This window comes from Cryptotermes secundus, unplaced genomic scaffold, assembly GCF_002891405.2.
Source record: "Cryptotermes secundus unplaced genomic scaffold, Csec_1.0 scaffold245, whole genome shotgun sequence".
Taxonomy (NCBI): domain Eukaryota; kingdom Metazoa; phylum Arthropoda; class Insecta; order Blattodea; family Kalotermitidae; genus Cryptotermes; species Cryptotermes secundus.
Window position 1 is genome coordinate 8683 of NW_019736398.1, and position 24205 is coordinate 32887.

Sequence of the window (24205 nt, forward strand, 5' to 3'; positions counted from 1 at the left end):
CTCACAGGTGTCCTCAGATATAAAATTGCATTCTTCTTGTAAATTGGTAGAAAAATTTTGATTAAAATTTTAGTAGCTTATGGAAACCATCTTCCTAAATCAAGTTTCATAGGTGGTATCTATATCACACACACAGTCCTATATATATTTATTTACATTTATATGATTATTATTAATTTTATTATTATTATTATTATTATTATTATTATTATTATTATTATAAAGAGTTTAATTATTACTGAAGAAAATGCCAGTTTACTAAGAGTAAATCATTACCGGTATTTATTATTTTATCCCAGATGGTGACGTCAAACTGTCTGAAAACCATTTAAATTTCTGAGAACAAGATCTAATACATGCAGAAATTTAGTAAAGATAATTTTAACGTACCTTGCAAATAGGACTGACTTAACGAACCTGCTTATAATTACCAATATTGTAGTAAACTTATGTGCTGTATGTTCTGTATCATATATTCTGTATTCTAGGTCTCGATCAACACATCGTTGGTTCAAACAGGGTGATAGTGTTAGCAGTTCGATTCCGTTGAGGCCCACACTTCTGAAACCGGAGGTTAAGATAGGGGAAAATATTTTATCCCACATCCTCACGAAAATAATCTGAAAAATATAATAGGATTTTAATCATATTTCGTAACAATGGCTAAGTTCATCAGGTTTTTTTTTCTAGTTTATGTACCAATTTAGGGTATGAAGTTCTCACAGCGGTAGTTATGAAGAGTTATATATAATGCAGTGTAGTTCGTTGAAGCTTTGCCCGCTGTCTGTTTCGTGCTGGTTTCTTACTTTGTTTAATATTCAGTTTTGAAAATGGAGGCAACATGTTCCTCTGAAACGTCGGTTGAATTTCAAAGAAACTACACGGCGTCATATCACAGAATACAAAACTTTTCTTGTTCATTTATGTCCGCAAGCACACATAATAATTCCGATATGATTGAACGGATTTAAATCACAGTTCATATTTAGGTGTTTTTCCCCTGAGGTTTATTGGTTGTGGTTTTGTTTTACCTTGTATAAACAGCATAGATGACAACATATTATGCAGTGTAAGTGTGCGTTTTCGCGCCCGCCGCCCGTCAGTCAGTCCGCACGTTTCATTTCCGAAACTAACAGGTGAATTTCGATGAAATTTTATATTGAATGTCAGGCGAATTTAATTTTTATCCATATCGACCCACCGTAGTCTGTTACACTTGGTGCACGAGTCAAACGTCATAAATTTTCTCAAAACAAGATCATCACACAAATTATTGGTGCACGATAAAATATGGATCCAATTAAGTTCCATGGGTGCCAAAAGGGGTGAGGTGGGGCAAGTCAGGCATCTGCCTCCCCCAGGACTTTCCAGAAAGGAATTATAATCGAAAGAGACAGGAATATACAAAACACTGTTACCAAACGTTAGAAGTATTTAATAAATAATTTTCTCTTCTGAATATTTCAGGACGATAGATAAAAATGGTCCTAAACGGCTGCACGTAATTTCGTAAGCAAATTTTATTTTGTCTTTCTCTCTCTCCTCCCCCACCCTCACCCCGCTGGAGAACTGTCTCCCATCTGGAAGAAATCCTTAATATTCGCAACTTTTATTCGATATATTAATAAACAAAATTATATAACGAAATATGAGAAAGAATATCACCCAGTGATACCAACATAAAGTTCTGCTCAGACATTCCCGCTTTCCTTGTGATAATGTTTCTACAGTCGCTGCAAGGAACGAGTCTATCATTTCTCATTTCTTGGAGCAATGCAATGGGAGGAAGGCTCTTCTTGCTGGTCACATCCTTGCATTCGGTCGCTTTATTTCCATAGTATAGGAATGAGTGAACAAGTCCGTGAATGACTCGTCGTCAGTAGTTGCTTATAATCAGTCTAGGACTAAAATCATCATTCCCCAATGCGCTGAGGAATTTTGGGGGCAAACATGGATTTGAATAAGAGTGCAATACAAGATTTGCTGGATGGTAAGTAATGCATGATTTTTTTTAACTTCATTTCTCTTTGGTTTTAATCAACGGTGCACATGCTTCATTTAATCTACTCCGTAAGATCCCTCTTCATGGATTTTGTCTACATATAAGACAGAAAGATATGCATATATATATATATATATATACTTTGGGTGGGTTCAAGTCATGTCCCCAGCGCTTGAGCAGTCCCTAGTGTAATGTGCTTATTCTGTATCGATTTCTGTAATTTTATGACCATAACGGGTTGAGAATATAAAATCAAGTATCTGGTTTCCCCCTTGAAGATGGCCATTTATGAACTAAACATGTCTGGGTTTGAATGATATTTAATCAGCATAAGAAAATAAATTATATATACTTAGATGGCCATTTAACACATTATTTTAGAAGGTCGCGGGTTCAAGTCCCGATGAGGTCATTAGATTTTTTTCAAATTACCTAATCCTTCCAGCCTTACCTACAGTTTTGCATGAGCGTGAAACTTGGTCTCTCACATTATGGGAAGAACATAAACTGAATGTGTCTAAGAACAAAATTGCTGAAGAGAATGTTTGGGTCCAGGACATGAAGTGACAAGAGACAAATAAATTGTGTAATGGGAAGCTTCATAATTTGTGCTTTTCGCCAAATATTATTACAAATGTTCAAATCAGGGATGGATGAGACTGGAAGGTCATGTAGCACATAAGGGTGAGAAGTGCAAACGAAGTTTTGGTAGGAAAACCTGAAGAAAGGAGACCGCTACAAAGACCTAGGTGTATATTGGAGGATCTTCAAACAGAATCGGTGGAGGTGGACTGGATTCATCTGGTTCAGGATAGAGACCAGTTGGAGGCTCTTATGAATACGGTATGAACCTTCGGGTTCTTGAGTAGTAGAGCAGATGCTAGCTTCTCAAGAGGGGCTATGGTCAACGAAGTTCTTCGAATGGGGGACAGAGCGGACCCTGCAAAGCCGTCCTTTGCAACAGAAATATCGTCCTAATTGCGCGTCGTAACTTAAAGGTAAATTTAGCCCCTGTGCTTAATTATGCCATGAAGACATATGGGGGAGTGCAGATGTAGCTCCGTCGTTCTTCACCGTGGCTGTAAATAAAGGTGAGTGATCAGCTTCACCTCCCGGCCACTTCATTCCCGGTTACAGTAGCCCCCGTACCCACTGGCTGGGCATTAGAGCCGGTCTTGATCTTATGGAGAAGAGGAAATTCTTTTACCCCTGCCGGGATTCGAACATCGATTCCTCGGTCGTCCAGCCGTAGCCTGGTCGTTGTACCGGCTGAGTTATCCCGGCGCTCTATGGCTTGTAACACTAAGTCTAATCGAAATACTCTCAGAAATTTCTGAGGCATGCATTTACACAGCCTACTTGTAATGCGTTATCATTATGAGCTTTGTGCAAATACTCTGCGAAGCAGAGAGTTCCTCAGCTATTCACGAGACAAGAGCTCTTATCTGCAGGCTTACATCCACCATCGAACGATTCCCGGCCAAATGGAACGTTTGAGGGTTATATGCACAGTTTTCCATTTGCATCCAGTTTCAGCAACACTGTACACGGTTCTGTGCTATGGCCTCCGCACACAGTTCTACATTAGCTAGTTGCGGGGTTGCAGTGACGTCAGGACCCCGTTACCTAGCTTCCGGTTTACAATTGCAGTTGGTCTCTTTTGTCATAATTTTACATTTTTTATATCTAATTATTTTAAACCGGTTATTACATACGTCCAGGTCCGAGGCGTCTTGAAAATGTTCGTAACTAGCTTATTTTTTTATGGCGAGGAGTTGTTAGCCCCACGCCTAACCCCCAATTTGGAGAACCACCCCTTGTCGGCTTTCCGCGACTGATCATTCAATATATTCGCAGCTTCCCTCCATACTTGGAGGGCGTCTCCTCCATCCGAAAACTGAGGACGCGACATGCCATGGTGACAAGAGACCCACCTAATCAAGAGGAGATTGAACTCGGGTAATGCTTGCCACCATTCAGTCCAGAACCTTTTGTCTTCTCGTCTGCTGTCCAAAAACATAAAGATTAGAATATAGAAAACTATAATTTTGCCGGTGGTTTTCTATGGGTGTGAATCTTGGTCTCTGATATTAAGGGAGGAACATAAACTGAGGGTGTCTGAGAACAGGGTGTTGAGAATATTTAGACCGAAGAGAGATGAAATGACGGGAAGTTGGAGAAAACTGCATAATGATGAGTTTCATAACTTGTACTATTCTCCAAGTATAATTAGAATGATCAAGTCAAGGAGGATGATATGGGCAGGGCATGTAGCACGCATGGAAAAGAAGAATGAATATAGGATATTGGTGGGAAAGCCAGAAGGAAAGATGCCACCAGGAAGACCAAGACGTAGGTGGGTGGACAATATTCAAATGGATCTTAGAGAGATAGGATGGGATGATATGGATTGGATTGATCTGGCTCATGATAGGGACCAGTGGAGGGCTCTTCTGAACACGGTAATGAACCTTCGGGTTCCAAAAAATGCTGGAAGTTCTTGAGTAACTGCACATTTGCGGCTTCTCAAGAAGGGCTCAGCTCCACGAGTGAGTGAGTTATTACATATGAGCGCTGATACGAGGTATCATGAAATCGCGGCCAGATTGTAGAAATACCGGCATCACATTGTGTGTGTGAAATCTCCTTATTTTATTCCAACAACACACGTTCGTCGTTTCTTACAACATGTTTCGATAATTTTGCAGCGTCATGTTGTGTGTGAAAATACGAGTCCGTTGTCTGGAATTCAATTACGTCAATTGATGCCAACAAACTGGATCGCATCCAGCAGAGGTTTGCGGCCCTCTGTTTTAATCGTTTCTTTCCTCAGTCCATTACAATTATTCTCTTGCTCCGGAGGAGATAAAATTGCACACACACTACGTGTTAGGAGACATCGCCTCAATGTTCTCTTTCTTATTCAAGTTTATTTTGGTTTGAAATTCTACCCTTCTGCTTTGGAAATTGTTGGTCTTCGGGTTCCTGCATGGTATGTTAGAGACTTTTCATTGTTTAATGTCTGCTCCTCATGAAAAATTGTTCCTCTGCTAGGAACTGCTAATGTTGTTTGCAAGGGCGTTGACGTATTGTTTCATCAACAGAATTTTTGGTCCAAAGACGTCAACGTCCCTACAAACAATATTAGCAGCAGAAGCGCATCTGGCAGAGGGGCAAGTTTTACTAACAGAACAGACATTGAACATAGGAAAGTCTCGGGTATATCGAACAGTTACCCGAAGGCCAACAATTTCCAAAGCAGAAGGGCAAAGTACAGAACCAGGATAAACTTGAATAAGGAAGAGCGCATCAAGATGATATCTCCTCTTTTGCAAGGTGTGCAATTTTAATTGTTATAAAACAAAATCGTAACAGTAATCTACTTGAGGAAAAAACGTTTAAAACAGAGAACCGTAATTTTCTGCTGAATGCGTTCTAGTTTGTTTGCATTTGTTGACGTAATGGAATTCCAAACTACTGAAGCATATTCAACCTTAGATCTAATTAAAGTAAAGTATAATATGAACATGCATCCAAGGGTTGAACAATTAAAGGTGATACTGCGAATTATACCTAGCATCTTAATACAGTGTGAAAAAATAAAATTAACAGGATCGTGAAAATGAAGTTTAGAGTCAAGGTATACGCCCAAGTCTTTCACTGAATAAGTTCGAGTTATAGTAAAATGAAGAAGTTTGTACTCGTATATCAAATAGTTAGTTTTCCTGGAGAACGTTATAATAACAATAATAATAATATTCTTTCTCGCCTAAAAATGGCATAGCCACTGCAAATGCATTTATTTTACTTTTCTCGCCCATAATGATAACATGATTTTTATGAAATTATTGTTATTACGATTAAAATTATAGTTATTANACAAAGAATTTCATTTAATTAATATTTTTATTAGTGGTGGCAATAGTAGTAGTAGTAGTAGTAGTAGTAGTAGTAGTATGTATGTATGTATGTAAGGGGTGGGCCATAGAAACCGGCCCCCGCACTGCTACCTTCAATGATCTATTGTGCTTCCTTCTTGGATTTAGTAGTAGTAAATAATAATAATAAAATAAAATTCTTATTTATTTAGGTGCTTAAACAGCACAAAGGCTAATTGTAAGATTAGCACGAGCAAGGAAGGAAACAAACACACAAACGAAGGCAAAAGAAAAAAAAACAAGACAAGTTGCATCATTTAGACAACAATAAAATTGTAATAAATATAACCGCGTCAGCCATTATGTGATTGGAGAAACATAATAATGGTGATGATAGAAGTCAACTGTTCATAGCCCCAGAGGTGTGCAGAGGTCAGCGATGTACAATCCACTGGCACTGTCATTAATGATCTGTGTGTCGTAGTTAAAGAGGAAGTTAGGATTGGATCGAGTGACGATAGGCATGCCACATTAGTTGTATTAATCCCATTAAAGGAAACTCACCAACAAACAAACTCCGTGGTTTTATTTATTTAGAGATACATTCTGAAATTCTATACACATGAGTATCACATCTGATATAACTGGAGATTTTATTTATTTTCATGAAAGTGTGATGGGTAATTTAAACACTCGCCGATCACGGTAGCCGAGCGGTCTAAGGCATGCACTGTCTTCGCTCGCTCGGAAGCCGGGATCGTGGGTTCGAATCCTACGCAGGGCATGGATGTTTGTGTGCGTTTTTCTGTGTTTGTCAACAGGTAGAGGCCTTGCGACAAGCTGAAAGTAGGCCCAAGGAGTCATATCGTATGTGTAAGATCGAGAAAAACCGAAGTGAACGGAGTTCATGGAAGTAGGCCTAGGCCCACTGGGGCTGTATATAAAACGCAATTCAGAAGTTTGAAAATGTTTGTTAATGTGTGCTGCCTGATGACGGCTTTATAAGCCGAAACATGGCGCACACTGTCATACCATTAAGATCAATAAACTTATTATAAACGGTAAATGTGAACGAGATTTTGATAGTTGTTGTGTTGAGACGAAAAAGCAGTAACGAAATAACTGTTGTGTGTTTACATCATCCTCAATTCCTTATCTCTCGGAGGTTGTTCCAAGTGTTCTTAGGTAATCCTCTCGAGTTTACACATATTTAGCCAAGCAATAGGATCTGCGTAAATGGACTAGTGAACCCCCGTTGAAAATAATTCGCAATCGCGAGTGTTCTGTATTCTACCCAACTTCTTGCACATACCATGATATCATTCATAAAATCAAATCTTGTATCGTATAGTTGCAAATTGAAGAATGTGTGTCAATCAAAGTCGAGATACAAAACGAGAAGGGAAAGCACAGTAACAACATAAAACAGACAAGGAAAAATGGAAATAGAGGAAGTCACTCAATAGGCCGCGCCATAGCTCAAGCGGTTAGTCGCTGGCTTTCCACTGCTACGGCCCGGGTTCGATCCCGGGGTCTGGTCAAGTGGGATTTGTGGTGGACAAAGTGGCGCTGGGGCAGGTTTTCTCCGAGTACTTCGGTTTCCCCTACCAATCTTCATTCCACCAATTGCTCCACAATCATCCTCACCTATCATCTGGGGCTGGTACAATAGGCCAGAAGTGGCCGCAGTACAAGGGACTTAGTCCCACCCCACTAGCAATAAAAAAAAAGTGACTGCATAATTAGTAGTGCCTGGGCGTTGGTTGATATGGATGTTTATAAGCTTCTACGCGTATCTGACAATATACACATCGATAGATGCCCGAAACTAAGAGTAATACACAAAAACAGGCCGCCCAGCAAAAACGTGAATGCCTTAAGCCGAGCGCAAAGGAAGCTTTGACTGGCTACCTTGCGGAAGTCTGCGCTATCAAGAGATATACATATGACGTAATCGGTTTCCTGTGTATGCATGGCTGTAGGTGGAGTGTCTAAAGAAATTAAAATACAGATTTTTCTTTCAGTATTTACGCCTGACTATATACAATATGCCTGTCACGGTAGCCGAGCGGTCTGAGGCATGTACTGTCTTCGCTCGCCCGGAAGCCGGGATCGTGGGTTCGAATCCCACACAAGGCATGGATGTTTGGTGTGTGTATGCGCTTATTCTGTGCATGTGTGGTCCTGTGTTTAGGTAGGGGCCTTGCGACGAGCTGATCACCCGTCCAAGGAGTCCCACCGTCTGTGAAAATGATCAATGAAACTGAGAAATCAGCTCTGTGCTCTGAAATGGGAGCAAGAAGAAAGAAAAAATATATAACATAACAATTCACTAACATGAACATTTCAGAATAGACACATTTCCAAAATAATATTTTATACTAATATAAAACAAGATGTTTAATTATTAAGGTGACTTACACTACATCCAGTCCACCAACTGTCAATATTACAGATGAGTCAAAATGGTCGCCTGGGAGACAGGAGCAATAGTTTGATCTGATGACCTATCGATAGGGCAGATTCGCATAAAAAGGTAAAGTTGTCCTTGTGCTTAACTACTTAAGCACTATGCCATGAAGGCGTAAGGGGGAGTGGATGTATAGATCCACATTTTCTTGACCTAGCCACTAGTTGAAGGTGAGTGGTCAGCTTCAAGCCCTGGCCGCTTTACCCCAGGGCAAAGAATCCCCGGTACCCATTGGATAGGAGATTGGGTGGAACCCAGAGCCGGTCTGGAAGACTTGGAGAGGAGCAAACTTTTTATTCTATCGGGACTCGAACTCCGACCCCTTGGTCGTCCAACCCGTAGCCAGTCGCTATACCGACTACGCTATCCCAGCTCAACTACTGTATTAAAACGAATAAAGTCATTGTTATAGTTAGTAACAGAGGTTATGGATCGTTGAAGGTCTAGGCCTACCCCTTATGCATTCATTCTTTCATTCTCTCATTATTTATACTAATTGAGGTATATCGCCGGTCACGGTATTCGAGTGGTCTAAGGCATGTACTGTCTTCGCTCGCTTTGAAACCGGGATCGTGGGTTCGAATCCCGCTCAGGGCATGGATGTTTAGTTTGTGTGTGTGTGTGTGTACGTTTTTCTGTGTTTGTGTACAGGTAGAGGCCTTGCGACGAACTGATCACCCGCCCAAGGAGTCCTACCGAATGTGTAAGATATAGAAAAACCGAAGTGAACGTAGAAGTTCATGGAGGCAGGCCTAGGCCCACTGGGGCTGTAGTGCCAAGGGAAGAAAAAACCCTGATCAACTCCCGCACAGAAAACACCACTCCCCTGTTGCTGTTCAATTGTGCATGTTAGGAACCTGTTGCCTAGCAGCGAGCGTTGTTTACAGTTATTACTTATTGCTGAACTGCTGTGTATATTTTCCTGTCCCCACAGATATGGTACAGTTCCTTGGAAAAACCCTTGTCGGAGAATCTCTGTCCCGAAGAGCTGAAATGTTTCGGACTGGTTTGTTGCAGCGTCTGAAGCATTATATTGAAATAAACGGTAAGTTAGAAACCAATTAAGCAGTAATTATCAAACACATAGAGGAGATACAAATATTTGCGCTTCCGCCTATCATGCTATTGAAAGTCCGGGCTTATGTAAGCCTATTCTACGTTTAGAAAATACTAGAGGAAAGGAACCATATATGAAATCTCATTTGTATATTTTAGAAGAATATCAAAATAGATGTTCAGACCTTGTTCGGACTGGTTACTAAATCCGCTGATAGTTTAATTTGTATTCTCGAAGTAACCCTCTCCCACAGCCCGGAAAATGAACTTAGAAACACTTCCAGAATTTGAAGAAGTCGTGTATTTTGATGAAGGTTATGATATTCATCGTTGCGATCCGTCTGAAGATCTATGTTTATCGCAGTAGCTCCCTCATGTATGTATTTCTGATATAAGAGAAACAATGTTGTTGGCTTTTTGGCCTTTTTAGCGTATTCCAGGTGCCTATGTTATACATTCTTTCCAGAAGTCCGTAAGTAAGCGTCGGCCATGTACGCATACAACATGCGTACAACATACAACACCCGCAGCCAAAAAGGGAACACGCATCACGAGACACGATACACACGGTATATAAGAGGAACGACTCCCATAGTGGAGGAACCATGCGCGGGTTTTGAATTGGGACAGATAAGATGAATATCTTAACAAGATTTTAGTATACAAAAAATTTATTATAATTGACGAATATTTTAAAATACTTTTTAAATAATTTTACAATGACATAATGGCATGCAATGCATGGAGCACCTGATGATGGCACTATGGTGCCGAAACATGTTGTGAGGTGACAGGTAAAAGTGTATGCACTGCAAGACGGACACTGTATATATATCATGGACGAAAATCAGTGCAACAGGACGCTAAAATACAACAGTACGCATATATTGTTGGGTGAGAACATTAAGGGAATAAGGATGAATATTCGGGATGGTGTACTCCATAATGTAGTACGCTAAATTACCAACGACGTCATTTGAGGTTTATTAAGCCTACTTCAAATCAGGATAGGTCAGTCGGTAGAGCGACGGCCTATGGGCTGGTCGGCCGGGGTTCGTATCCCGGCAAGAGTAAGATTTTCTCTTCTCCACAACATTCAGACCGGCTGTGGGGATCACCAAACCTCCTATCCGAAGGATACCGAGGGCGTTTTCCCTGGGGGTAAAGCGGCCTGAGCGTGAAGCTGACCATTTACCTATATCCAGTGCTGACGTCAAGAGTGGTGAGGTATATCTCCACTTCCCCATACGTCTCCATGGCACAATGCTTAATTAATTAATCAAAGGGACAACTTTACCTTTTACCTTAATTGAAGATGTGAATAATGAAATTCAGATTAGTGAAAACCTCCGATACGGAATTTCAACGAAATCTGTGAAAGTGTTTATGGGATACATGGAATGTTCCACTATGATATTATGCAAAAGAAGCTTTATTATGGTTCAATGTGGCTGAAAATTTGAACTTTTTTTTCCATTGGCTCCACAAACCGCCTTGGGCCCTGGCCTCTGATTATCATATTATAGACGGTAGGACTCCTTGGACGGGTGATCAGCTCGTCGCAAGGCCAACACAAACACAGAATAAACACACACATACAACAAACATCCATGCCTTATGTGGGATTCGAACCCACGATCCCGGCTTCCGAGCGAGCGAAGACAGTACATGCCTTAGACCGTTCGGCTACCGTGACCGGCGAAAACTGGAACTAGCAAACAAATTTCAGTGAGAGTATCCGACATCCAATTTAAGTGAAAGTGTCCTATATAAAATTTCAGTGAAAATCTCCGATATGAAATTTTAACATCTGTGGAACAGTTTGTGAGATACATGAAAATGACTGATTTATGGCTATATGTAAATCGAGCGTTATTACAAGTCAATACGGCTGAAAATCGGAAATTTGCTTCTAATGACAGTGGGTGTCTGATATCGATGTTTAAAAATATAGATGTTTAATGATAGAGGCTTCATTGCGGATCAGCTGGGAGTGGGAATTGCACTGTTACTTCTGAAGGAAGACCCCCTCTCCGAATTCAAATAATATCTGTTCAATGGCTTATGCGATATATGGACAGCTCAATCTATGCCCATATGTAAAGCAGACTTCATTATGGATCAGTATGGCTGAAAGTCTCAACTGCTCAACAACCTTTAGTGAAAATATACTATATCGAAATTTAAGAAAATCTGTCCAACAGTACAGGCGCTGGGACCAGGTCACAAGCAGACAGATGGCCAGACATATAAGTCCTCCAAATAAGTCGTTCTCTCTTACTTTGCAAAGAGCATGTAAAAACTAAATATGGGTGGGACTAAAGGAATACTTATTTTTTTTAAAAAAACATTATATTAGTACTGGGAAAAGTTCGCGGGAGCGTGAAACGGAATATTATCCTGGATACAGTGTCGAGGAGGAGAATGTACTGATTTTTACCGTTTTTATATGTATCTATTGCAGCAGTGTATCTCAAAGTTTCTTTTAGTGGAGTCCTTTTAGTTTTGAAAAAAAAATGACATAAAAAAATGCAAATATTAAACATTAAACGTACTAAAGCACATTTACGTTAATCTAAAATCAGAGGAACTTCTAATTGAAATTAATTTCAGTAGACCTAATATACTTTGACTCTCATTTTTAACCACTGGCCCACACACGGTTTTGTAAATACAGTTTACCAGTGTCAATGTCAATGAATTGTATTGCACAATTAAACACATTATTCTTCAAGAATTCAGTAAAATAGATGGTCTTCATTAAAGGTCTCCGCGAATCTCCTGGAAGGGTTCCAAGAAGTAAAGTTTTTGAACGCCATTTCTAGAATCAAAGAAGTTAAGAGATTTTACACAGAGACTTCTAATGAAGATTCTGATTTTACTGAATTTTTAAACAAATAATATTTTTAATGATGTGAGGCATCAATGACGCCCCATTTTCTTTCTTCCTCGCCATGCTTCATGTTCAAACAACTCCCTGACCTCCATTTCTCTTTACCTTTATCTATTTTATACCTTCATCTCCCATATTTTCTCTTGTATTCCTTTCCCATCTCATTTGTATTTTCATGCAGTATTGATATATTTCCCTTATCTAGCGACAGAGGCAGTTTAGATTTTCTCGTGTACCCTAGAAAGGGGGGGGGGCACGCGGTAGCGTAGTTGGTTGAGGGGCTATGCTACAAGCCGGAAGGTCGCGGGTTCATATCCCGATGAGGTCATTGGTTTTGTTTCAGTTGACGTAATCCTTCCAGCCGCACTAGGCCCTGGGGTTTACTCAGCCTCTAACAGAAATGAGTACCAGGAAATAATTAAATAATTTTCCTGGGGAGTAAAGTGCGAACGTCACGTAAGGCTGACAACCCTACTGCCATCTTTGAGCCGATTGTCTAGATAGTGTGGGACCCTCAGGGTCCCTATCCCTGGTACAGGGATAGCTTTACTTTTTTTTTTTTTTACTTTTACTTATCCTAGAAAGGTGGGAGATAATTTGGGTTTCACTCTGTATCCAATCAACAACAGAGAACGGCCTGGATATCCCTTCTATGTAAGCAACAGCAAAAGATTCTTTGGAGTTTGCCCCATCCTAGCAAGTCAGAAGATAGTTTGGGTTTCTCCTTTTGTCCTGGTAACAGCAGAAGATAGCTTGAGGTAGTTTGGGGTTTAACCCATATCCTGGTAATGTCAGGTAGTCTGGAGTTTTGCTTATGGTATTGACAGAAGATAGTTTGGGTTTTACTCATATCCTGATAATGGTAGAAGCTAGTTTATATATTCTCTGTATCCTAGCACAGCAGATGATGATCTGATGTTCCCCTCAAAACTTAGCAACTGTTGCAGTGTTTTCATGATCCCAGTGCCTGGTATAAATAAGTTGACTTGAACTGGAACCTATGAACAAACCATAACATTTAACACATTTTTTGTCGTTTTCTCTCCAAGAGGAATACGTGTGACCTCTAACATTTTTTCTACAACACGCAATATTGGTGGAAATGGAGTGGACAGAAGTCGATTACCATATAGAGTGACCTCAGGTAGTGGAAAGTGTCCAACATGATTGCAATGTAATCCAGTACAAAAATGTTTCTTGTATAGGTAATAGCAGTAACTTGGAAGAAGACTATGAGGAGCCTCCAACAGATGTAGTCAGCCGATCAACATCTTCCTGCTCCAGTTCTGGAAAATGTGAAGATAGTTTCAAAGTTACCTTTAGTTCACTTAAAAAGACAACTGTAAAATGTGGACCATTGTGGCACAAAAGAAAAAGCATTTTCTTCAATCAGTGGCCAAGATATTGGACAGGGATCTATGAACATTTTCTTCTCATGTATGCTTCACAGCATGATGTGAAGCCATGTGTTTCTGTGAATATACAAGGTTTTGTAGCTCGGCCTGAGGTCAGTTCTAACAAGAACTGCAAGAACAAGGATGCAGCATTTGAAATTGTGTGTCCAGGGAAGAAAGATTACCAGGTATGGTATATAAACAAGCACTGATGACTTATTTTTGTTGTAGCAAAGGCCCCCAGGAATGATCTTGTTATGTATGAAGTAGGAAGACCTTAAGGAAGAATATGCTGCACTTAATTAGGAGGATTGGTCTAGCTGGAGAAAGACATCCAACAGGAGAATGTATAGATTATCAAGGATTCTGAATTAAGCTTTGATCTCTGCACACACACACAAAAATATCTATACCTACAACAGAGAAGAAACTAAATGTGGTACTCTAAACGAGTCCGGTTCCTTTGCCCTGGACTATCAATATATGTATTTGTGCATAAACGCCCTGCATTTCAATGCATTAGGTGCAACGGTCATCAAGTTTTCTGATTCAATCGGTATAAATATTATAATACTGAACTGTCATTCTTTTGTTGATCTGGCTAGTGTTCTTCCAGCTGATGAAATATTATTTTTGCTCCACTCTCAATGGAACCACCGTACCTAAATGTCTTAGTATCAGCCCCTGCTGGAGAGGCAGTGGAAACCGACTAGATGCAAATGAAGGAAGGTTCACATTGTTAATTTTTTTTTTCAGTGCTATAACCGTGTGCTCTTAAGTAAACTAAATTTGCCTTTAATATTCTACTTTTCTTAGTACTTAACGGTATATTTGTTGTAATAATTTTGATACATTCCTTGATATAATTGCTTTTTAACAATAAGAGAAGTAAATTGAAACAATTTTTGATGATACATAACTCATTGGAGATGTATAGTTCATGTCACTGTAGCAGTAAAGATACAAATTGCAGCATTAACAGAATGTCAAGACACACAAGACCAGCAAGTGCCATAAAGTAACAAATAATCTCCTTCTACATAATTATGCTCAGTACTCAAGAAGTATATTAGAATTCTAAAGTTAATTTAAAATCACGAACAAATGGGGAGTAGTTATCAGGATAGCTTGTTATAAGAACATTTAAACGTATATCATTAGCGTTAGTAAGAGCAAGTGTGAGAAGTGCCCTATGTGAAAGAAGAGTTGTTGTTCTGCAAAGACACAGAAAGCAGGAAGCGGCATGTGTATAATTTTCTTTAAATTCGTTACAGTAAGTAACTGGAAAGTGAGTTACCATTAATACTTAAGGTTATTAAAATTACATATATTCAAGCAATGGAAAGAATTCGCATAAATGTGGGGATGGCAATGCTGGAGACTTTCCCTCATACCTTTAATCATATTCCACTCCAGCCCCTCTGATTTACACTAACAAACCCAGAGCATTTGTGAGTAGTGAATGCTAATGAGTGTTTGAGTGGACAGAGTGACTAAATGTTCAGAGTGTTGATACATGCGACTTCTTTCCATGGCATCACATGACATAACTGCCTAGTAACTATGCATATAATGATGATAACAACAACAACAACAGTAATAAAAATATTTAATTCTTAGCATTATGTAGGGTTGCACTCTGTTCACTTTCTCTGGTAACAGAATCTTATCAAATTTACAAACATTCAGATGTATGTAAATATGACATACGTTATTTAAACAAAAAACAACTGTGTCACAACTTCAATAAAACAATTATTGTATATAACGTGTGGGCTTCACCTTGAGTAAATCAACAATTTAAAGAGAACAACAGATGTGTTTCTACTTCAGTAAATCAACTGTTGGCATATAAGAAGTTACATGCAGAATTCTCTTTACATGTCCACAAATATAATGTCTTATTATTCTCATAACAGCACTGTTTTCCTTTCAGTTTATTGCACGAACTGTGAAAGACATGCACCAGTGGGTGGCTGCTATTTGTCAGGCAAGTATTCAGCACATCCGGCACTCAGATCCTCTATTTCCTCATTGTACTCAGTACAGACCTGTTCTAAGAGATGAAATTTATGATGATGCTGCCTCGGAAACACAACTTTATGGAGAGAGTGAAGACATTTATGAACTTCAGGAACCTGATGAAGAGGAATTTTATCAAGACATTTCAGATGGCTGCCAGAAAAATTTAGTATTAGAATCAAAGCCTGATTTTGAGGTGAGACCTGCAGAAAAAGGCCCTCCATTACCACCTCGGCGATGTCCTCCCTCTGCCTCTCAGGATTATCTGTCAGACCGAGACTCTATATATGATGATGTTGTTTCAAACCAACACAGTGAATATCTAGACATGGCTGTTGTAGGCCTAGAAGGGAGCCATACCCTAGCAGAATCAGGTACAGATGTAAACAAAGAAGAGAGATGTTCATGGGTACAACAAAATATACCTATAGGACAAACAAAGGCACAGCCACAGCTATTTGTGAAACATGAAGTGCAGAATGATGATAAAGAAGAAATTTATGATGATGTTGGAATTACTGAGGAACTCCCCAAGGAAGTAAACTTACCCATTTTACAACAGAAACTTTGTGTGGGAAATGTAGGTGGTATACAGAACCGTATCAGAGAACTTGAGGCATCTTCTTCCAATGGAGTTCTACCTATAGGTGGCCACCGCCCTAACCCTAAAACATCAAAACAAATCCAATATAACATCAGTACCACCTACAAATCAGTGAACAACAGTGAGGAAGACACAGTATCCTCTTTACCTCAAACTCCAACAGCCTGTCACAACTCCAAATACAACATTTCTAATCAAATTCAAACAGATACAAGAACAGTGTTCAAGCATATGAGGAACACACAGGATGAAGCTAAAATCTTTTCCCCCAGAGCTCCATTTACCACTGAACGACCTGAAATTCCGCCTCGTTCTTATCTCAAGCGATAGCAGCTTTATGACTGCTTATTTTTTTCTAGATCAAAGCTTTAATATTGACTGTTGTACAGGATTTCAAAAGACACTTTTAATTTGTAAATATATTTTGTTGGCCACAAGATAATATGCATGTAAATGTAAAAAATTATCACACTAGAAATGTATTGATTTTCTTACAAGAATTAAATTTATGAAAATAGCATGAGATTTACAGAGTAGAAATTGTGTGTGTCTAATAAAATATACATCCAGAAACCACTAATATAAGCTTGGCCATAGGATATGGGTTCACAAGTATTTTCTTCTTTGCTATAATATATGTAAACTGTGACAACTGAGTTAACATTGTGAACAGCAAAGGACTGATGGCAAGAGTTTGATAATTGACAGAGACACAATAATTCTTCATCACAATATTGACAATGAATCCAGGGAGTATCCAGTCTCTTATCCAGTGGCTGTTGTATCCAGTTGGGTTGTCCCTCTGAAATAAAGTATTTGTAGTGTGCAGCTGAACACTTTTACTTCTACCTAGTGTAAAATTTAATAAGGGATGTATTGTGTTATATTGACAAATATGCATGAAACAGTAATCAAATAGGTAAGAACTTGACAAAATAATCATTCTTACTAAACATTGCATGCTATATGACTATAAACTTCTATACAGTTAGTATATAGGCTTCATTATTGGTTTTTTTTTTACATGGCATTATGTAAATGTTCTGTTTGAATGACACTTTGTGCCTTCCTATTAAGGCTTAAAAATCTGTAAGTTCAGGTGTTCGGAATGTGAAGGTACATACGTATGTAACTAATTAAGGTATTTGTTATTTCTAATAATCATTATTCTAGTGTTATACGAAAAGAAACTGAAATTTTTGTCTACAAGGACAATTATTTAATTCCCATAAACACTAGTATGGACATTAAAAGTTAAATAAATTCATTACAGATAACAGTCAGTCATGTATTTATTTTAATCTGCATAGTTTATTTTTGTTCACATTATTATCATAAAATAAACTGTTATAAGAAACAAAATAGGTCTCAAATAGTTACACAGGTTTAATGAAAAATCACAATGCCATTTGTTACATCTAAATACTTTCAAACATGCCCAGTGTGAGCAAACAAATGTTTTGGCAGATTTCAGTTAAAAAGCCATTTAAGAGGTTAAGAAATGCTTGTTAGTATTCCCAGCATGACTACTATTATAAGATACAGCAGAATCTGACCAACACCAAGTGATTAATGTCACACTAGATAGAAAAGATTATTTATGTCATATAAATGTGAAGGAGCTGGGGTAGCATAGTCGGTATAGCGACTGGCTACAGGCTGGACGACTGAGGGGTTGGAGTTCGAGTCCCGCTAGGGTCAAGAATTTTCTCTTCTACAAATCGTCCAGATGGGCTCTGGGGTAAACCCAACCTCCTATCCAATGGAAACCGGGAGGTCTTTCCAAGGGGGTAAAGCAGCAGGGGCGTGAAGCTGACCACTCACCTCCAGCTAGTGCTGAGGCCGTGAAAATGTGGATCTATACACCCACCCCCCATAAGCATTCATGGCATAGTGCTTAATTCGTTGTGCACATGGACAAATTTACCTTTTACTTTTACATGTGATGTGGCAGCAAAAAGATTATATACAATTGAGAATTCTGTGGAGATGTAAATTGTATCATCTGCTGCCTCTACCATTACTATTAAACTTCTTCTTTCCTACATGTTTTTATGTAACAAAGCTGTCAGAATCGAGACTATATAGTGTCAATGATAGGATATGTTAGGGGGTTGCTACAGGGAGGGTAGGCAACCCACGAATGCCACCATTAACATATAATTATACAGGTTCCAAGGGATAAGCGTAACACACAATTTGTAATTATTTACAAATATAGTTTACATACATACACAAAATACAATGTTGTAGAATTCACCATCATTTGATCACTTAATTTTACAGGCTTTGCCTAACCTGTACATTCATTGTGCTTGGGTGTGGGTTGATGGCTACTCAATAAAACTTTACTGAAGCTGTCATTCTGGAAGGATTGAGTGGCTGGCTTGTTGTTCTGTAGTTTAAGTTACTGTTAGAAACAAGCGATACTAATGCAAAGAGTTGAAGGAAATAATCCATGGTGCAACTGCTTCTTGACAAAGATATCGACAAAACTACTGCGTCTTGTGGCAGTGGATTCATCTTATCACGCAGAACTCTACACTGGTTGCTCTCTACATGATATGTGAACTATGATCTCTGTACTATATTGATGTGATACACTTTGTCTTTTCAAGACTTGACATGCAGGGGCTGCAAGGTTATTCTTGTCGGCAATTTCATCCCTTTTGTCAACATTAATTCTCTCTCATTGCTTGTAATCTTGCCTGTGTGCTGTTGTAATTTCCTTATGCCAGCACGTTCATCAGCTTCTACCAATCTGTGTTACTGCAACTAACCTGTTGTAAGGGTTGTTGAATGAGAACTGTTGAAGCTGTCATAATATAGCAAGTTTGTTTTGCCTCAGGTGTTATGTCACCTGTCAGCCATTGTAATAAATCTGTAAGGGAATCTAATTATACTATACAAGAAAAATCATTATGGCTGCAGTGCATAACAGGATGATTAAAAGAAAACCTATCCCAGTGCCCAATTGTCCAACACAAATTTCACATGTCCTGAACTGGAATTGAATATGGGCTACCATAGTGGGAATTACATGCATTGATTCACTTGCAGTTTCTATTAATTATGCACATAATTTATATTAAAACTTTATTAAAATAATATTCATTTCACTTTAGTAAAAAGAATATTAATATGAACACCAGATATGAGTTTCTGTCATGTCAGTATGGAACTTCTGAGTTTATTTAGAAAATTCACCATTCTCAGCTCTAAAAGATTATTTGTCAACTTTACTGCCTGTTCTCAGTTTGGTTTAAATAAAGCTCAATTCTATTTTCTTATGAAATTTATCTTCATACTGACAGTTGGTACATAACATAAAATATGGACTTCATAAACAATGAAGAAGTTTATTTAAAATATTTTCAGTATGGCTAACAAAACAAAGTATAAGGAATCGCTATTTCAGACCCTGTGCTGTGTTATTTGTATGGTGACTGTCTTGCCACAACAGTTTAGAACTGTGAGCATAATATCAAAAATCGAACTATAGAAAGCAATGTCAAACGCAGGAGGAAATTTTTTAGATAGGTGCATGGATCAGTAAGTGAGTGGGGCATATGGAGTCAGAGCTACCCGAGAATTGAGGGAGTTTTATAAAATCCTTGATTTGGTAGCAAGTGTTAAAAGAAGAACACTGGAGTAGTTGGGGTATGTAATCAGAAAGGATCATACAAAAGTGGTGAATATATTTTTTGAAAGAAGGTCATGAAGTGGCTCCACTGTGGTCAGACCAACTAGAGATGTTGCTGTAGTCTTACTCCATTTCAAGGACACAGTGATTGGCTTCTATGCTGCCATGAAGAATGGTCACATCTCTTGGGCTCTGAATAGCAAGCCAGTATAAGGTCTTTTGTTAAAGGTGTACAACCTGGCTACCAAGAAGAAAGATCAGACAGTCTAGCAAAGAAGTGACCAGTAGAAGAATGCTCTTCTCAAAGGAACCGGGAGCTCATCTGGATCTTAGTCAGGCTAGGACCAGTGTGTGTGTGTGTGGGGGGGGGGTAAGCTGTCCCTATTAGTGAATGACTGTGTGTGGCTATAGACACCATCATCAGTCATCTCAAATAAGATCTTCATCTTACACAATAGTTCACAGCCAACTGTTGGCCACTCTGCTGCTGAGAGGAAATGGTCCTCACCACTCAGGGGACTTGATGAGGTGCCCAGGAGTCTAAGAATGAAAGAAGTCCCTTGATGGGTGTTAGTAGCGTGTCCACTGGAAAGAAGAAATGCCTGAATAGCAGAAGGAGGTGGTCGGGAAGACGAAGCCTCTTCTCAAGGAAATTGACGGCTCAGGTGGAGCTTTAGTGGGTTGAGCTGGGACCATGGGTGGGGGCTCTGCTGCCCCTGTCTGCAAATGATAGAGGGTGGCTGGGATACTCCCACTGCCAGAAGCCCAATTGAGGAGAACATTATATCAATGTCCAGCTTGGTTGAGCATGGATCTATTACCTTCAGCTCACTCTGTAGGGGTTGAGCCGATATATGTTATGAGGACAAGTCTAGAGGATTTCAACTCTAGCTAAGGTCGAGGCTCTGAAAGAGCCAGAATACCACTGTGGGGTGCGCAGTAGACCTTGAGACGACCGCTTGAGATGACTGGAAGTTGTCCTGCCTCTATCTGTACTCAATATTCAAGTCAGGAGGTAGAAGAGAGGTAGGAAGCCTTGGACTGATATGGCTAGAAGATGCAGAGAATCATTTACAAGAGCTGAAAATGAAAAGATGGAGGTGGAAGGCAAATAACAGAGAAGCATAGGCAGTTTCTTACAGTCTCACATGCAACACTATGTTTTATAAAAGTTATTAAGGGATATTCACTTCAAAAGTTTATTACTACATGTTTCAACCAATGCGGTCAAAATCATATGTTAAAATTACTGGACGAGAAAGCTGCTCTATTCTGTTTTGTTGCTTATGTTGTTAAGTCCCCTCAGTGTGCATGTGTTAGAGTTGGTGTCTATAGCGTCAGAACACGAATTTACATGATGTGGTCGGGGAGTGGGAAGGGGGGACTTCCCCATTGTGTGATCATGTGAAATAATGGGTACAAAGACTGCATGTCAAGGATTTCTATAATGAAATTCATTTGCAGCTTTGAAAGAAAAATTATGAGGTTCATTCATGAGTGTATCCTCTCAGACACATGCTCATACTCTGTAAATACATCTCACATGGTAACTACATGAAATGAACAACTGTGTCTACATTTGCAACAAGACACAACTGGCTTATTACTAGTCATTCATAAGAAAATACGTTGAATTAAGGCAGGTCCTCGCTATATGCTTTAGCTGTGTAACTTCTTCAATGGATCCCTTGTCTAGTGGGTATCAGTGATAAAGCATCATTTGCGTGAAGATGACCGCTCACATCCAATTAGAGTAGAGAAGGTAAACTTATCCCTGTAACAGGCCGTGGAGGCCCATAGGGTTGTGAGACGTAGAGGTTCCCATATCTGTGAGCCAATCGGCTCACAGATGGCGGTAACGTTGTCAGCCTTAGGTAGGCCGCACACCGGTATGCATCAAGACATGTAACAGTCAAGACACGATGTCTGCAACATGATGCAAAGAAAGGAGCACAGTTGAAATGAATGAGATTACAAAAACCGCTGCACACCAGTCTGATTCATGAAGCTGACATCAGCTTCATGCTGAAGAAACACATGTCTTGATGCTTGTCTTGACGCAGTTACTGTGTGTGGCCGCCTTTATGCCCTGGCTGCCCTTTGCCCCTTAGGAAGTTTCCTTGTGCTCAATTCTGTTAGATGCTCAGTAGACCCCAGGGCCATAGTGCGACTGGAAAGATTAGGCAAATTGAAAAAAGCAAATAACACCATCGGGAATCGAACCCGCGACCTTCCGGCTTGTACCATCCATTTAGTGTTGAGGTTTGAAATCCATCTATGCTACAGAATTTTTATCTTGTGTAAACTGCCTGGCTCATGGACTTAACTGCTCACCTCCATCTAGCGACGAGGTGTAAAATACCTGTATAATCTCATACAGACTGACTGTTGGCCGTAACCTTCTTCTAGCTGCGACCATATTGTACTTCAGATGCATGGGTTATACATAGATTGTGCATATTATACGAGAATGACGATAAATGGCATTTGTCCTAAATTCTTAAAATAGGCGGCAAGGCTCTGTTGCCAACGGTGAGCTCATAGGAGGAAGACTCTAAGAAACTGAATATCTTATTTTCCGAATTCATACTCGAGACCTCGGTGTTCGAGCGCGCAAAGAAATTGCACACCCCCTTACCGCGGTAGCGTAGTGGTTAAGGCACTATGCTACAAGGCGGAAGGACGCGGATTTAAATACCGATAAGGTCATTGGATATTTTTCAATTGACCTAATCCTTCCGGCCGCACTAGGCCCTGGGGTTTATTAAGCCTCTAACAGAAATGAGTACCAGGAATTAATTAAATAATTTTCCTGGGGAGTGAAGCGCGGCCGGCGCTTAAGGCTGACAACCTTACCGCCATCTTTGAGCCGATTGTCAAGGTAATGTGGGACCCTTAACGTCTCACAGCCCTATGGGCCTTCACGGCCTGGTACAGGAATAGCTTTACTTTCTTTTTTTTTTACTTACAGTAGCCAGTAGCAATTTATAGCTAAAACCAGTAAGGAACAGACAGAATTACTGGGTTTTTGGATTTTTTCCATCGTCCGGTATTCTAGAGAATCACTGGAATGAGATTAGCTCTTTGTAAGGGACCAAACTTAGTAGATGTCTTCTCCCACCTTCACCTGAGGACGGAAACAGATCCAGTTTCCGAAACGTCGTGTTTTACAATTCTATAGAATACCGGATGATGGAAAAGTGTCCATAATTCTGTATGTTATACGCCATCGTCAGAACCCTTAAAATCTAACAGTAAGGAACAGCCTTAAGTTGATGATTTGATTCAGTGAACTGTAATGAAATAACAGGTTGCTGCAGTATAAAATGGGGTGACCGAAGCCGTTACTGTAGTACTGCCTTCAGTCACATCAGTGTTACGATCAAGAGGTTAGTATGAGCTTATATTGTCAGAATCTTTGTTTATAAGGTATGATGAAATTTCAGACTAAAGCAAGACATGTAATAGTTGAAGCCATATGCTGTAACAGTGAAAATGTACCTTTGTTTTACTTCTGCTGCGTTTCGCCAATTTTCGATGGCCCCCGTTCTCTTGTCCCGTAGCTCTGAATCGTTCCGTTTCCGTTCCTTAAAACCCTCTTCTTCCATCACTGTATATTCCAATTGTCATCAGTTGACTTATCCGTCCTACGTTTTCCATTCTCTTTCTCGTGTTCATTTCAACACAGGGTCATATTTTCCATTTTATGCGTACCTGTTAGAGCAGATAGTTTTCAGTTAATGCTATGTTCTGCACTCTCTCTCTCTCTCTCACACACACACACACACACATATGTTTACAAATGAGTTACATTTAACTTAATTTCCTTCCTTAAGCGAAATATGGCGTTTCAAAGCATAAATCAGAAACTCGTTTCTGTTAGAGGCTGGGTCGACCCCAGGGCCCCAGTGCGGCTGGAAGGATTAGACAAATTGAAAAAATCCACCTCATTGGGACTCGAATCTGCGACCTTCCAGCTTGTAGCAAAGTGCCCCAGACTATAAAGAAACAAATTATTTTATGCGTTTCAATAGCGTTACTATCAGCCATCTCATCATCATCAGTAATCTGTCAAGACGACAGGTCCACAGTCTCTTCCAAAACAATTCCTCCACTTAATGCGATCTAGAGCTTTCTCCTTCAAATGACAGTATCCTCTTCTGTCCCCAAGGTCATCCAGCATCTTCTTACGTCTTCTTCCTCGTCTTCTTGTCACTTCTATCCGCCCATCTATCTTTCCTTC

General features: G+C 39.6%; 2 protein-coding genes and 1 long non-coding RNA gene across 4 annotated transcripts in view; 2 read left to right on the top strand and 1 right to left on the bottom strand.

Annotated features, from left to right (window-relative positions):
- The first annotated feature begins 1739 nt into the window (after nucleotides 1-1739).
- Nucleotides 1740-18009, top strand: LOC111869815 (src kinase-associated phosphoprotein 2). Its single transcript, XM_023861603.2, has 4 exons — nucleotides 1740-1990; nucleotides 9285-9395; nucleotides 13505-13881; nucleotides 15630-18009. Exons 1-4 carry the CDS (start codon nucleotides 1951-1953, stop codon nucleotides 16647-16649), a joined length of 1548 nt encoding a protein of 515 aa, XP_023717371.1. The 5' UTR covers nucleotides 1740-1950; the 3' UTR covers nucleotides 16650-18009.
- Nucleotides 16306-24205, bottom strand: part of LOC117282737 — a 23415-nt gene continuing 15515 nt past the window's right edge. Inside the window, exons 2-3 of one of the 2 annotated variants that reach the window (XR_004513594.1) lie at nucleotides 23475-23676; nucleotides 16306-16380 (exon numbers count right to left, since the gene is read on the bottom strand). This is a non-coding gene — a long non-coding RNA (uncharacterized LOC117282737). Of the gene's footprint in view, nucleotides 16381-17046; nucleotides 17122-23474; nucleotides 23677-24205 lie in introns of those variants that run through there. The other variant, XR_004513595.1, reaches the window with a different exon arrangement.
- The window catches only part of LOC111869816 (lazarillo protein-like), an 11247-nt gene continuing 10294 nt past the window's right edge, over nucleotides 23253-24205 (top strand). Inside the window, exon 1 of the mRNA XM_023861604.1 lies at nucleotides 23253-23351. The gene's annotated coding sequence lies outside the window, so the exon portion shown is untranslated. The remainder of the gene's footprint in view (nucleotides 23352-24205) is intronic.

Bases quoted from the DNA above. Each gene is read 5' to 3' on its own strand.
- LOC111869815 (XM_023861603.2), top strand. From the start codon at position 1,951: ATGGATTTGAATAAGAGTGCAATACAAGATTTGCTGGATG. The intron at 1,991-9,284 runs GTAAGTAATGCA...CTGTCCCCACAG, and splicing joins AATACAAGATTTGCTGGATG to ATATGGTACAGTTCCTTGGA. The intron at 9,396-13,504 runs GTAAGTTAGAAA...TTTCTTGTATAG, and splicing joins GCATTATATTGAAATAAACG to GTAATAGCAGTAACTTGGAA.